Consider the following 12,799-nt stretch of genomic DNA (forward strand, 5'->3'; position numbering starts at 1 on the left):
CTGATGAATGGATAAACAAAATGGGGTCTATTCACACAACAGAATATTACTGAGCCATAAAAGGGAATGAAGTACTGATACAGGCTACAATATAGATGAACCTTGAAGATTATGCTGAGTAAAAGAAGCCAGACACAATAAGACAAATATTGTTTGATTGCAGTTATATGAGGTGCTGGGAAAAGGTAAATTCAGACACTGAAAGCAGATTAGAGGTCACCAGGAATTGGGGGTTACAGGTACCAGGGGTTTAATGGTTAGTGTTTCTGCTTGGGGTAACAAAGAAGTTTTGGAAGTAGATAGTGGTGATGGTGGTGCAACATTGGGTATGTAATTAATACCAGTGAATTATATACTTAAAAGTGGTTAAAACATAGTAAATGTTATATTTTACCACAATAAAAAAAAAAGAAAAAAGAAAAAGGAATGAGGTACTGATATAACATTGACGAACCTTTTTTTTTTTTTTTTTTTTTTTTTTTTGCGGTACGCGGGCCTCTCACTGCTGTGGCCTCTCCCATTGTAGAGCACAGGCTCCGGACGCGCAGGCTCAGAGGCCATGGCTCACGGGCGGGCCCAGCCACTCCACGGCATGTGGGATCTTCCCAGACTGGGGCACGAACCCGTGTCCCCTGCATCGGCAGGCGGGCTCTCAACCACTGCGTCACCAGGGAAGCCCAGATGATCCTTTTTTAAAAAAAAAAAATTTATTTGGCTGCACCAGTTCCCAGTTGCAGCATGCAAACTCTTAGTCACGGCATGTGGGATGTTCCCTGACCAGCGATGGAACCCAGGCCCCCCTGTATTGGGAGCATGGAGTCTTAGCCACTGGACCACCAGGGAAGTCCCTGACATGGATGAACCTTGAAAACATTATGCTGAGTGAAAGAAACAAGACAGGAAAGACCCCTTGTTTTATGATCCCATTTATGTGAAATGTCCAGAATAGGCAAATCCATAGAGACAGAAAGTAGATCAGTGGGAGGAAAGGGCTGGATAGGAATTGCGGGGGAATGACTGCTGAAGAGTACAGGTACATCTTTTTTGGGTGGCAAAAATATTCTGGAATTAGTAGTGACGACTGCAAAACTTTGTGTCTATATTAACCACCACTGAATTGTACACTTTTTTATTTTTTTAAACATTTATTTATTTATTTTTAATTTATTTATTTTTGGCTGCATTGGGTCTTCGTTGCTGCACGCGGGCTATTCTCTAGTTGCGGCAAGCGGGGGCTACTCTTCATTGCAGTGCGCGGGCTTCTCATTGCAGTGGCTTCTCTTGTTGCGGAGCGTGGGTTCTAGGCACACGGGCTCAGTAGTTGTGGTTCACAAACTCTAGAGCACAGGCTCAGTAGTTGTGGCACATGGGCTTAGTTGCTCTGCGGCATGTGGGCTCTTCCCGGACCAGGGCTCAAACCTGTGTCCCCTGCACTGGCAGGCGGATTCTTAGCCACTGCGCCACCAGGGAAGTCCCCTGAATTATACACTTTAAAAGGGTGAATATTATCTCAAAAAATTTTTAAGTGAATGTCAAAGATAAGCAATGAAGTTTTTCTGACATGAAACGTTAGAAAATTTCTTTATTATTACTCATTAAGCACCAGCTTAATACTGCAGAAATTTCAAATCACCCATCAACAACTCATTCTCCCCCACCCCACAGCCCCAAATTCTTGATAAAGAGATCTTCAAGTAAAGACACACTCTCTTCTCTCCTCTGTATAAAACTTTATGAAATAAAGGCAAAGAACTGTGTACATCTTGCTGTAAATGCTGCCCACAGCTGTGAAGACAGTGTCTGCCCAAGGCTCCCTTTACTGTCCAGGTCCTGAAAGACTCTTGTTCATGAATTGTCTCTTCACAAAGCAAGTCCACCACTAACAAGAGGGGACAAAACAGAATGAACAGTGGTGGTCAAATCACAATGCAAGTTCAAGGTAAGGTCAGAATATGAATTTACTTAATAACAAAACTTAATATTGGTCTGGCAGCCCTTATATTATATAAACTCTTTGAAGATACATAAAAAATTTTCCTCCCTCCCTCCCTTTCTTTTGGAGTGACTCACAGGTTACTCAAAATAACAACAACAAAATAAATGTAATACATTAAAGCTATCTCACACAAAAAAGCTGTTATATGGGTTTACAATGCCCCAACATAAGAATATACAACCAAAATTTTTTATTACATGCAATTCATTATTCAGTATGATTCAGTGAACTCCTACTATGTATAAGGCACCAAAGTTAAGCAACACTGCAATGCAAAAACTAAAGACCTCAATGTGTTTAACAGTGGCTAGAGGGTAAAAGGTGATTTATCAACTAAATGAGAAAAGAGTTTTACCTTGCTGGGTTTATCATTCTGAGGGTCAAAAACTTTCTCACAAAGTCTCAGTCCAGTCTCTTGCCTCAGCTGTTGTAAGTAGGCCCTCATCACTTCTAAAATCAAGAGCAGGTAGAACAATAAAAAAATGTATTTGAGAAAGCATCCCAAATGGGCTGGCTACTGATCTCGACATTGACCTTGGCAATACATTTCAATACCTTCGAACAGGATAAGAAATAGAAACGACAGTTCAAATGGTTTTATAACTATACTCATTTTGGTCCAAAAGATTCTCCACATGTCATGCTTGTTGCCAAGGATCTTTTGTGAGAGTGAGTAGTAAGATAATGTACGGGCTAAAGATTCCACTCTCAATCTGTACACCAGTCAAGGCAAGAAAAGGAGGGGTGTTAAGAAGTCCAGTGGAGAAAATCTTGTGTCATATAGGAAGGTAGAGATGTTGTTCTTACCATCTTCCTGTTTGTTTGCAGGTTTGGCGTAAATTGCATTAAGTGGAAAACCAGGCTCTCCAGGAATGGGAAAATTAGTGATTCCCAGTGTATACATTTCTTTCTCGCCTTGGCTTTTAGAATTGCACTTAAAAAAAAAAAAAAATTATATACACAAACATAGGGAAAAAGGATAGTAATATCCAATTTTCAGTTTTTTATCTAAGTAGCCATGTCTGGGGTTATGTTTTTGGTGCCCTTTTGCAATCTGGTGAAGCCTGTAGGCCCCTTCTCAGACTAATGTTTTAAATGAATAAGATAAAACAGAACTACAAAAGAAACCAATTATAGTGATATACAATAATTACCATATTAAAACATCAAATTTATCACACAGTCATACATGTGCTTCTTTATTAATGCGCTAAATAACAAGACCCAGCAGTGGGCCTAACAACTAAATTTTGAAGTAATAATGAATGTAAACAAAATTTCAAAATATCTTCAACTCTAAATGTAATATGAAAACGCTGGGGACTTCCCTGGTGGCGCAGTGGTTAAGAATCTGCCTGCCCATGCAGGGGACACGGGTTTGATCCCTGGTCCAGGAAGATGCCACATGCTGTGGAGCAACTAAGCCCGTGTGCCACAACTACTGAGCCTGCGCTCCAGTCAATATTTACTTGTCCTTAAAGTCTCAACAAGTCTAAATACCTATTAATTTGTGTTCCTGACAAATGATCATCCAAGTTTAATTACCTTTTGGAGTTTCTTTAGACACTCAGAAATGTAGAGAGTTATATATATCAAGGTCCTATCGGCTTCATTCTATGGGAAGAAAACAAAACTCAAAAACAATTCTGATCAAAACCTAATAATTATGTGCAATAAATGAATTCAATCTTTGTCTTTTGATTTATCAACTGAAAACTGTGAAAGCAGTTACTACAGCATCAAAAATTCCCATTTTCGGGCTTCTCTGGTGACGCAGTGGTTAAGAATCCACCTGCCAATGCAGGGGACACGGGTTCAAGCCCTGGTCCGGGAAGATCCCACATCCTGCGGAGCAGCTAAGCCTGTGTGCCACAACTACTGAGCCTGTGTTCTAGAGCCCGTGAGCCACAACTACTGAAGCCCGCGTACCTGGAGCCCATGCTCCACAAGAGAAGCCACCGCAGTGAGGCCCACGCACTGCAACGAAGAGTAGCCCCCGCTCGCCGCAACTAGAGAAAGCCCGTGCACAGCAATGAAGACCCAACACAGCCAAAAATAATAAATAAAAATAAAATAAATTAATTAAAAATACATAAATATTTTTTTAAAAATTCCCATTCTCTGCATGCAATCTTCTCAAGCCCCCTTTCTGTCTGCCCCTGGGGAGGGAGCCACCAGCTTCCACCCTGAGCTTGTGTGGCTGCCCCTGTTTTCACCCTGAGCTTGTGTGGCTGCCCCTGTTTTCCTCAGCTCCCTTCGCCCTTGGGTTCCTGAAGAGTTGTGCCAATAGCTCCTCATTCTGTGTACGAAGGAGAGTTAACAAAGCCTCCTGGAAAACCTGAGATGAACCATACGGCTGGCTAACCTTTAAAAACTCTTTCACTTCAGGATCTCTGCCAAGAACAGAAACATTTATGACTCTAAATGAGGAAGCAATTATTTCACAAGTGACTTGTTCTTGAAGAGCTTCATTAGCCCAACTCTTGACCTAACCCAAAGGAAAAATGTGGAGAAGACAAATGGATGCTAATCAAATGTGGCACATACTTCATGTCAAATTTTACACAGATTTATAATTTTAAAGAAACAAACTACACTTTTCCCTATTTTTAAGATTATATGATATTCGAGAGAGAATGAAATGTGGCAGAACTTTAATTACAAACACCACACTTAAGACTATGCATTAGATATAGAAACATCTGTAACATCATAGAATGTTTAGACCACAGTTTATAGACCAAGAGTCTACAAATAAAGATTTCACATCCTGCTTGATTCCGAGAGATTAAAGTTTGGCAAGGAGTTGAAGTTCCATATTCTAGAACATTATCAAGAAGATTTATTGACATTCCTTGTAACTTGCTCATAGCAGCATCTCAGAGAACTTCATTTTCCATTTCCCCCCCTCCTTTTCTGCCCCCACCCCACTTCTGCCTTCCTCCTGAGCTCACAAGAACTAAAAGCAGAAGGGAAGAAATGGAGGTTGAGGGAAGGGTCCAGGTCACTGAATTTTCTTTCTCTCTCCATCTTAGGTCCAGGACATAGAAGTATATTAAAAAAGTAACATAGCATGCAGAATTTTTTGGTTTGGGACTTCATACAGTAGGCGCTTAATACTGTTGAATAAATATAAATAAGTGTCTAGACCATGGGCTGGTAAATTTCCTCTGTACAGGACCAGATAGCAAGTATTGTAAGCTTTGTGGGCCATAGTCTCTGTCACAACTACTCAACTCAGCTATTGTGGCATGTAAGCAGTCACAGATGATATATAAACAAATGCACGTGGCTATGTTCCAATAAAAGTTTGTTTACAAAAAGAAGTGGTGGGCCAGATTTGGCCCTCAGGCTGTAGTTTGCCAACCCATGGTGTAGACCTTGGAGGAAAAACGAGGAACTAACATTGTTACAGAATTAGGCACTGTTCTGGATTTTTAAAATCACACAATCTCATTTCATTTAATTTATTCCTTACATCAACCCTGACTGCCAGGTTGATACCATCCCCATAAGAAAACTAAATTAAAGAGTAAAAGCTCTATACAACATTGTAAATCACCTATACTACAAGAAAAATTAAAAAAAAAAAAGAGTAAAAGCTCTGTACTTTACCTTAATTTCATAGTTTTTGAAGAAGACATTGGCCTTGAAGTAATAGATAGCTTCATCCACAATATCTGTATCTTTTGCTAAGCAGGACACAAGGGGAGTAAGGCAGAAAACATTAGCCAAATGTAAAACATAACATCTAAAAAAGGTAAAAAGAGGGGCTTCCCTGGTGGCGCAGTGGTTAAGAATCCACCTGCCAACACAGGGGACATGGGTTCGAGCCCTGGTCCAGGAAGACCCCACATCCTGCGGAGCTACTAAGCACGTGTGCCACAACTACTGAGCCTGCGCTCTAGGGCCCGCGAGCCACAACTACTGAAGCCCACGTGTCACAACTACTGAAGCCTGCACGCCTAGAGCCTGAGCTCCGCAACAAGAGAAGCCATCACAATGAGAAGCCCTCACACCTCAACGAAGAGTAGCCCCCGCTCGCCGCAACTAGAGAAAGCCTGCGCACAGCAACGAAGGCCCAACACAGCCAAAAAATAATAAAATAAATGTATAAATAAATAAATAAAAATTAAAAAGCTATCAAGAAAAAAATATCCAAGCTCAACGGTCAAGGGTTTTGGAGTTTTATAAAATAAGATGAGGGTACTGAAATATAATGTCTTTAGAAACAATTTCTAGAAAAATAAGCACATGATTTATTCTTATAGCTTTATTGTTTTACAAAAATTATACATGCCCATTAGAGAAACAAATTAATCAACACAGAAAAAAAACTTAACTGTCACCCTAATCTCACTACCCAGAAATAACTGCTCTCAACAGTTGGTGAACATCACTCCAGACTTTTCTCAATACATTTATAAAAATAGACTGAGACAGGCGATTGGGATTGACATATATACACTAATATGTATAAAATAGATAAGTAATAAGAACCTGCTGTATAAATAAATAAATAAATACATTAAAAAAAAAAAAAAAAGACTGAGACAGGGACTTCCCTGGTAGTCCAGTGGCTAAGACTCCATGCTCCCAATGCAGGGGGCCTGGATTTGATCCCTGGTCAGGGAACTAGATCTCACATGCATGCCACAACTAAAGATCCTGCGTGCTGCAACTAAGACCTGGAGCAGCCAAATAAATAAATTTAAAAAAAAAGACTGAAACATAGACTAACTTTAATAAAATGCTTTTTAAAAAATACAAAGTACTCAATATAATTTTATTTGACCTTACATACTATAGCTTTAGGTAAAAAACTCTTAACTGTCATTTAGGAACACACTGGGATTCACAAGTACATCTTTCTTTTTACGAAAACTGACTTCAAATATATTTGTACAAGCTGTTCAGATGGCTAGAGACTGAGAAAAGCCAGAAGTACTGTTGTAACAAAGACAGATCTCATTACAAAATTTCTTTGCCTTTTTTTTGGGTTTTCCTTTTTTTTTTTTTTCATTTTAAAAAGGTCAAAATCCCAGGATCTTGATATCCAACAGCTGGTTTCTGCAATGCAGAAATGGTTACTTATATTTCTCGTCCCTGACTTCTATCCCTCTCGCACAGCAGAAATGCAAAACAATTCTGAAGTTTTGGTACTCTGAAGAATTTCAACAGAATTCTTTTTTTTTTTCCCTTCCTTTTTTAAAAAAATTTTTTAGCTTCGCTGCACAGCCCATGGGATCTTAGTTCCCCAACCAGGGATCAAACCCATTCCCCCTCTAGTGGAAGCACAGAATCTTAACCACTGGACCACCAGGGAAGTCTGCAACAGAATTCTAACTCTAGACTTGTGTTCCCTGCAATCTATTTTCTTATCTGCAAAAAGGAAACTTCCTCAGATGATCCAAACAGCGCTTACAAGAGCCAGCTAGTTCTAAATGTCACATTGCAGGGAGGGGGAGGAAGCTAGACAATAGGATTTAGAACCTAGAAGAGTGTTTGGTATATAAAAGGTGTTCAAAAGATATTTGTTGAGGGCTTCCCTGGTGGTGCAGTGATTGAGAGTCCGCCGGCCGATGCAGGGGACACGGGTTCATGCCCTGGTCCGGGAGAATCCCACGTGCCGCGGAATGGCTGGGCCTGTGAGCCATGGCCGCTGGGCCTACGCGTCCGGAGCCTGTGCTCCGCAACGGGAGAGGCCACAGCCCGCAACGGGAGAGGCCGCAGCGGTGAGAAGCCCGCGTACCGCGAGCGCGCGCGCGCGCGCACACACACACACACACACACACACACACAAAAAAGATATTTGTTGGATGTAAGTAATTAGATTAATGTTAACAGTTACTTAGTCTACAGCACAGGCTTATACTTCTCCATAATTCCAATTCAGTCCTAATCCAGCCCCCAGGGAAGAGTTAAGAAGTCACTCCTTATCTACAGAAATCAGAGTTCCGGTTTCTTGGGGTCCCATTCTCCCTCAAGGGCCCAAGAATTGCAAAGGTGGTAATTAGATTTACTCCATCCTTGGTCAACTGCATCTTCTGATATATAATATGGTATTTTGTAACGATCTGAGAAGAGCTCTGGGCCAACGCTGACTCTTATTCTTCTTTTGCACTGTAATTCTTTTACATTATTTTTTCTCTTTTTGGTCTGCTTTTTCCCACTGTTCCTTTTTTTTCATCTCAGAACAAGTAAACAGTGTGGTGACTCACCAAATTTATTAAGTTTACTGAGCTTTCAAATGGTGTTGAAAACAAAATTAAGAGGAAGTCAAGTCAAATAATCTGGCAGAAGAATGGAGACAGGGTCAGTACAAAATTGGTAATCCAAACTATGGTCTTGGAAACCATGAATGGAACTCAGTGCAGGCGGAAAAGGTGTCTAATATAATACAAATTACACTGTTGGCAGAACATCTCAGAATGTGTCAGAAGAGTCTCAGATAGCATCTGAAATGAATGAAGTTTTCTGAACAGTAAAGAAAATGGCTCACCCTCGCAAAAAAAAAAAAAAAAAAAGAGTACCAAGAAAGAAAGTAAAGATATAATGTTCAAGAAGCAAGAGAAGAAATTAGTAATATTATACAGGATACTTAAGATTGAGGTATTGCTGAAAACTGAGATCCTGAAGAATGGACAAAGAAAGTAGATTTAAATAAAGAAGAGGTTAAAATACATTTTGTTTTTTCCAGCTTGATGACAGAGAAAGGAGGGAGACATGGCGTTCTACAGAAGTAGCAGCATTAGTTTTTAAGAAATGATAGTGATGATAGGAAGAGTGTTGAGAATTAAGCACATTTCCTCTTCCCTCTCAACAAAATATCCTGGAGAAATTGGCAGCAATAATACAGTTTCTTGTTAAATGCAACATATACCCATGATCTGAAAAGGTCTAGAGCACAATATCCCCCAAGCAAATAGAAAATACAAGAGCAACCTGAGACAGAATTTCCTTGATTTGACGTCAGAGGGTTTCATACCAAAATCTGAAAATAATGGAGTTTCGACTTACTCTCTCTAGGGGCGGGTCCTTTGAACTGACTTCTGATAGGCAACAGTGCCATGTTTCCAATGAGTTTCGTGTCAGGGTCCATGAGGGAAGAGTGGTAAGCCTGTAGTGGCAAGCCAGGTAAGAACACAAAAGCAGAAAGAGAGCAAATGTCAGCAGGGCAAACAAGTACATTTCCCTAAAGGAAAAAAAGACTAACTCATCCAAGATTAACTGGCTCATGAAAACTGACTATTAAATTTTGAGAAAATTTGAGGCAAGCTGGTTGCTGAACACAGCCATTATTAAAAATGAAATTATATAAATTTACAATTATGTAAATTATATTAAAAACAAAGGTAATAAATACTTGAAATTTATTACTTCCTATTTAAAAAATTTATTTTTAATATGATCTTAAGCTTATTTATATCTTTTGTATCTTTATGGTGTAAATACTATATAATGAGGTGCTAATGTGCATCTCTTCCAGTTCCACATTCAGTGACACCACATTGGTAACTGGTGGAGTATTTACACTATAGAAATAGGCAAACACCATATAAATCAGGGGTACCCAGCCCCCAGCTGTTGTTAAACCACAACCCAAGCACTGGCTCTTCAGCTCTGCCACTTCCTGGCTTTATGCCTTTTGACCAAGACATCACTTTTCTTCTCTTAGCCTATTTCCAAATTTGTAAAATGAAGAGATACATACTTGCTTTCAGTGGGTGGATGGGAGTTAAAGGAGGAGGGGGGAAAATCATATTTATGAGAGCAATTTATAGGCTGATTTCTAGTTCTGCTTTTTACAAGATGTCTGGCTTTTTGTAAGACATGGGCCCCATTCATTTATTCATTCATTCATTCATCAAAAGATTCCTAAGCACCTTCTGTGTGCAAGGCATGCGGATCCAATGGCATGCAAGGCTAGTATGGGCTCTGTCCTTGAAGAATTTTCAGGTGAATGGAGAAGACAGACATTAAGTCTGTCTTCTTAAGAGCACCCGCACAGGGGAAGCCCAGGTGCTCTAGGTGCAACTGGAATGATGAGTACAAGGCTTTAGTGTTCTGGTAAAATCAGGCTTTATCAAGATTTAATAGTGTGCAGCCTTGGGCAAGTTACTTAACTTCTCTGAGCCTCTGTTTCCTCCTCTGCAAAATGAGAAAACAATAACATATCTACTTGATAGAGTCACTGTGAGGATTAAATGGGATAATTTATATAAAGTGTGTAGCTCAGGGCCTGCCTGGCATACATCAGGAGTCAAATGGTAGCTATGAGATCCGTAAAAATACGTACCGATAACTATGGTTTGCTCTTTTATTACAGATATGCTTCATCTAAACAAGCCTCTACCCTCCCCTTCACCAGCTATACTGTCTTGTTACCCATCTATTTCCTTCATGGCATTTGTCATTATCTGAAACAATCTTCTTTATTTTATTTGTATTTACATGTTTATTGTCGGTCTCCCCATTAGAATGTAAACTCCTTAAGAACAGTGATTTGTTGGCCTTATTCACTGCTGTCACAGTGCTTGGCATGCAGCAGGTGCTCAGTAATGTTTGTCCTATGAATAATCACATGTTATTGAACCTCTTTTTTCCTCATCTGCAAAATGGAGACCATGATGGTGATAAATCTACCCCAGAGACTGGCTGTCAGAACTTAAGAGCAACCAAACCACCATCAATTTTTACTCCCACTCTGATGCACGCGAAAACAGAAACATCTGGAAACCGGGCGCGGACCTTGCGTCTGCTCTGAGAGCCCTAAACCCAGCGGCGCAGGGGTGGCCGCCACTACCCGGGTGACAGGGGAGGAGTCCGGGAAGTGGGGTCTCACAAATGACAAGCAGCTTAAGAGACCCGCCCCCAGAGGCGGAGGAGGAAGTGGGCCTGCAGGAAAAAAAGGAGAAGCTAACTCTAGACTTGAGATATGAAAAATTAAAAGGGCAGCCCTGGCCTTCGCGGCTCTAGTGAGGCTTTGGGAACCCTGCTGGAGTCGGGGGAAGGCAGAAAGGGCGAGAAAAGGGGTCGGGATTGGAGAGGAGAGGGCAGAAGAACTGAGGCAGTCTCCTCAGCACGCCCGGTATCTCCGGCCCACTCTGCCGCGCCCCGGTCCTCCAAGCCCGGTCTACAGCCCCGGGCCGCCCGAATCCTACAGGGGCCGGCCCGCTCCTCTCGCCTCTCCCCTTCTCAGGCCCCTGCTTTCTCTCTGCCCCCCTCGGCCCGCTTTTCTCAGCGCACCCACGACTTCTCGCCACTTTCCCAAATCCCCGCCTTCTCCCAACACCCCCAGCTCGGCCCCTTTACCGGCATCTTGGAGGCGCCCGGGTTTCAACCCAGATGAGGAGGATCGGGTTAGAGCGCGGCGCTTCCGGTCTGGCAGCCCGGGCGGGGTAGGCGGAAGTGAGCCGGAAGGGGAGGGCGAGGGCAGGACGCCGCGCTTCCGGCCTTGCTGTTCGCGGCTAGCTGTTGCGGCTGCGCGGATACGCAGGGGCATCAGGGGGCGCCCGAGCCTTAGGCATGGGCTCTGAGTGTCGGGCATGCGTGAGGTGTGGGCAAAAGTGGAGATGGATCTGGGGGTACTGAATCCCAGTGATAAATCACCACTTCCTTTGTTTTTCCTTAAAGATCACCTTTTCAGTGAAGCACTCCTTGGGGCACACTATTTTAAATTCAGTCCCACTTCACTCCCCTTTCTCTCTTTTCTTCCTTAGTTCTGATTCTTTTTAGTTTACTTCTGTGTTTTGTCTCCCTCTCTCCATGTGAACGTCGACAAGGATTGTTTTGTTCACTGCTATGTCACTACACCGATAACAGTGATGGTACATGGTAAGCATCAATACTACTTGTTGAGTGAAAGAATGAACTCAATCCACTGATTTTAAAAACGGAGAAAGGATCACAGTGAGAAGGGATTTGTGTATTACTCGTGTGATTATGTGCTGCAATTCTTTGTGTAATAGTTGAGAAAATGGACCTTGGGTTTGAATGCAGCTCCAAGATTTATTGGCTGTGTAACTCCGGGCAAGTTAACTTCTCTGTGCCTCAGTTCTTTGTCTGAAAATGGAGATAACAGTACTTACCTCAGTTTTCTGAGGATGAAACGAATTGCATGTAAAGTGCTTTGAAATTACACGCCCAGAACATACTAAAAGCTCAGGAATTCTTAACCTATTATGCCTCTGGTTAAAAGCCAAGGTCATTGCTGCTTCTGGCCATTTCTTCTGCCAGTGCCTCAAACTAGATTACTTTGTCCCATGTTCCCACAACTGATTTGTTATTTACATCTCTGGCCAAATTGCACCTTTTAGGGGGAGACTTATTTGACGGGCATGCAAAGTAGCCCCACAGTCACTCTCCATTTCATTACTGTTTTCTTTTCTTCACATTCCTTATCAGAGGTTTCCTTGTTTATGGTTAGTCTTAAGGGCCCAGCATATCATCGCATGACAGTAAGGTCGTGTTTGCCCTAGGCAGTCCCATTTTAGCCCCAGTGCCTGGCACCCACTAGTAAATTTGTCTGAAGAATCACGTCAGGCTCTCCTACAAGACAGTGAAATCCTTCAGGACTGGAACTGTCATATTCATCTTTTAAACTCCAGTGTCGAGAGGGGAAGGAAATGGAATCTGACCCTTCACCTCTTCCCCACAGGCACACACCAGACTCTCCAGAAGCTAAAGTAGGGAGGTATAGCTCAAGGAGTAATGAAGAGGGCGAATGAAAAGCTGTCTTTTCTTTCTTCCCCTCTCACATGACAATAACATTTCTAAAATTTAGCAACACTGGGAGATCAG

The 12,799-nt window shown here is 41.8% G+C and overlaps 1 protein-coding gene across 1 annotated transcript; it reads right to left on the minus strand.

Moving 5' to 3' along the window:
• Positions 1 to 1,202: 1,202 nt before the first annotated feature.
• On the minus strand, positions 1,203 to 11,398 carry ARPC3 (actin related protein 2/3 complex subunit 3). Its single transcript, XM_060029363.1, has 7 exons — positions 11,312 to 11,398; positions 9,017 to 9,116; positions 5,612 to 5,688; positions 3,542 to 3,610; positions 2,804 to 2,930; positions 2,352 to 2,446; positions 1,203 to 1,879 (listed from the first exon to the last, which is right to left on the minus strand). The coding sequence occupies exons 1-7, from the start codon at positions 11,315 to 11,317 to the stop codon at positions 1,817 to 1,819; spliced, it is 537 nt and encodes a 178-aa protein (XP_059885346.1). The 5' UTR covers positions 11,318 to 11,398; the 3' UTR covers positions 1,203 to 1,816.
• Positions 11,399 to 12,799: the final 1,401 nt, after the last annotated feature.

The sequence above is a fragment of the Delphinus delphis genome, chromosome 13 (genome assembly GCF_949987515.2).
Source record: "Delphinus delphis chromosome 13, mDelDel1.2, whole genome shotgun sequence".
Classification (NCBI taxonomy): domain Eukaryota; kingdom Metazoa; phylum Chordata; class Mammalia; order Artiodactyla; family Delphinidae; genus Delphinus; species Delphinus delphis.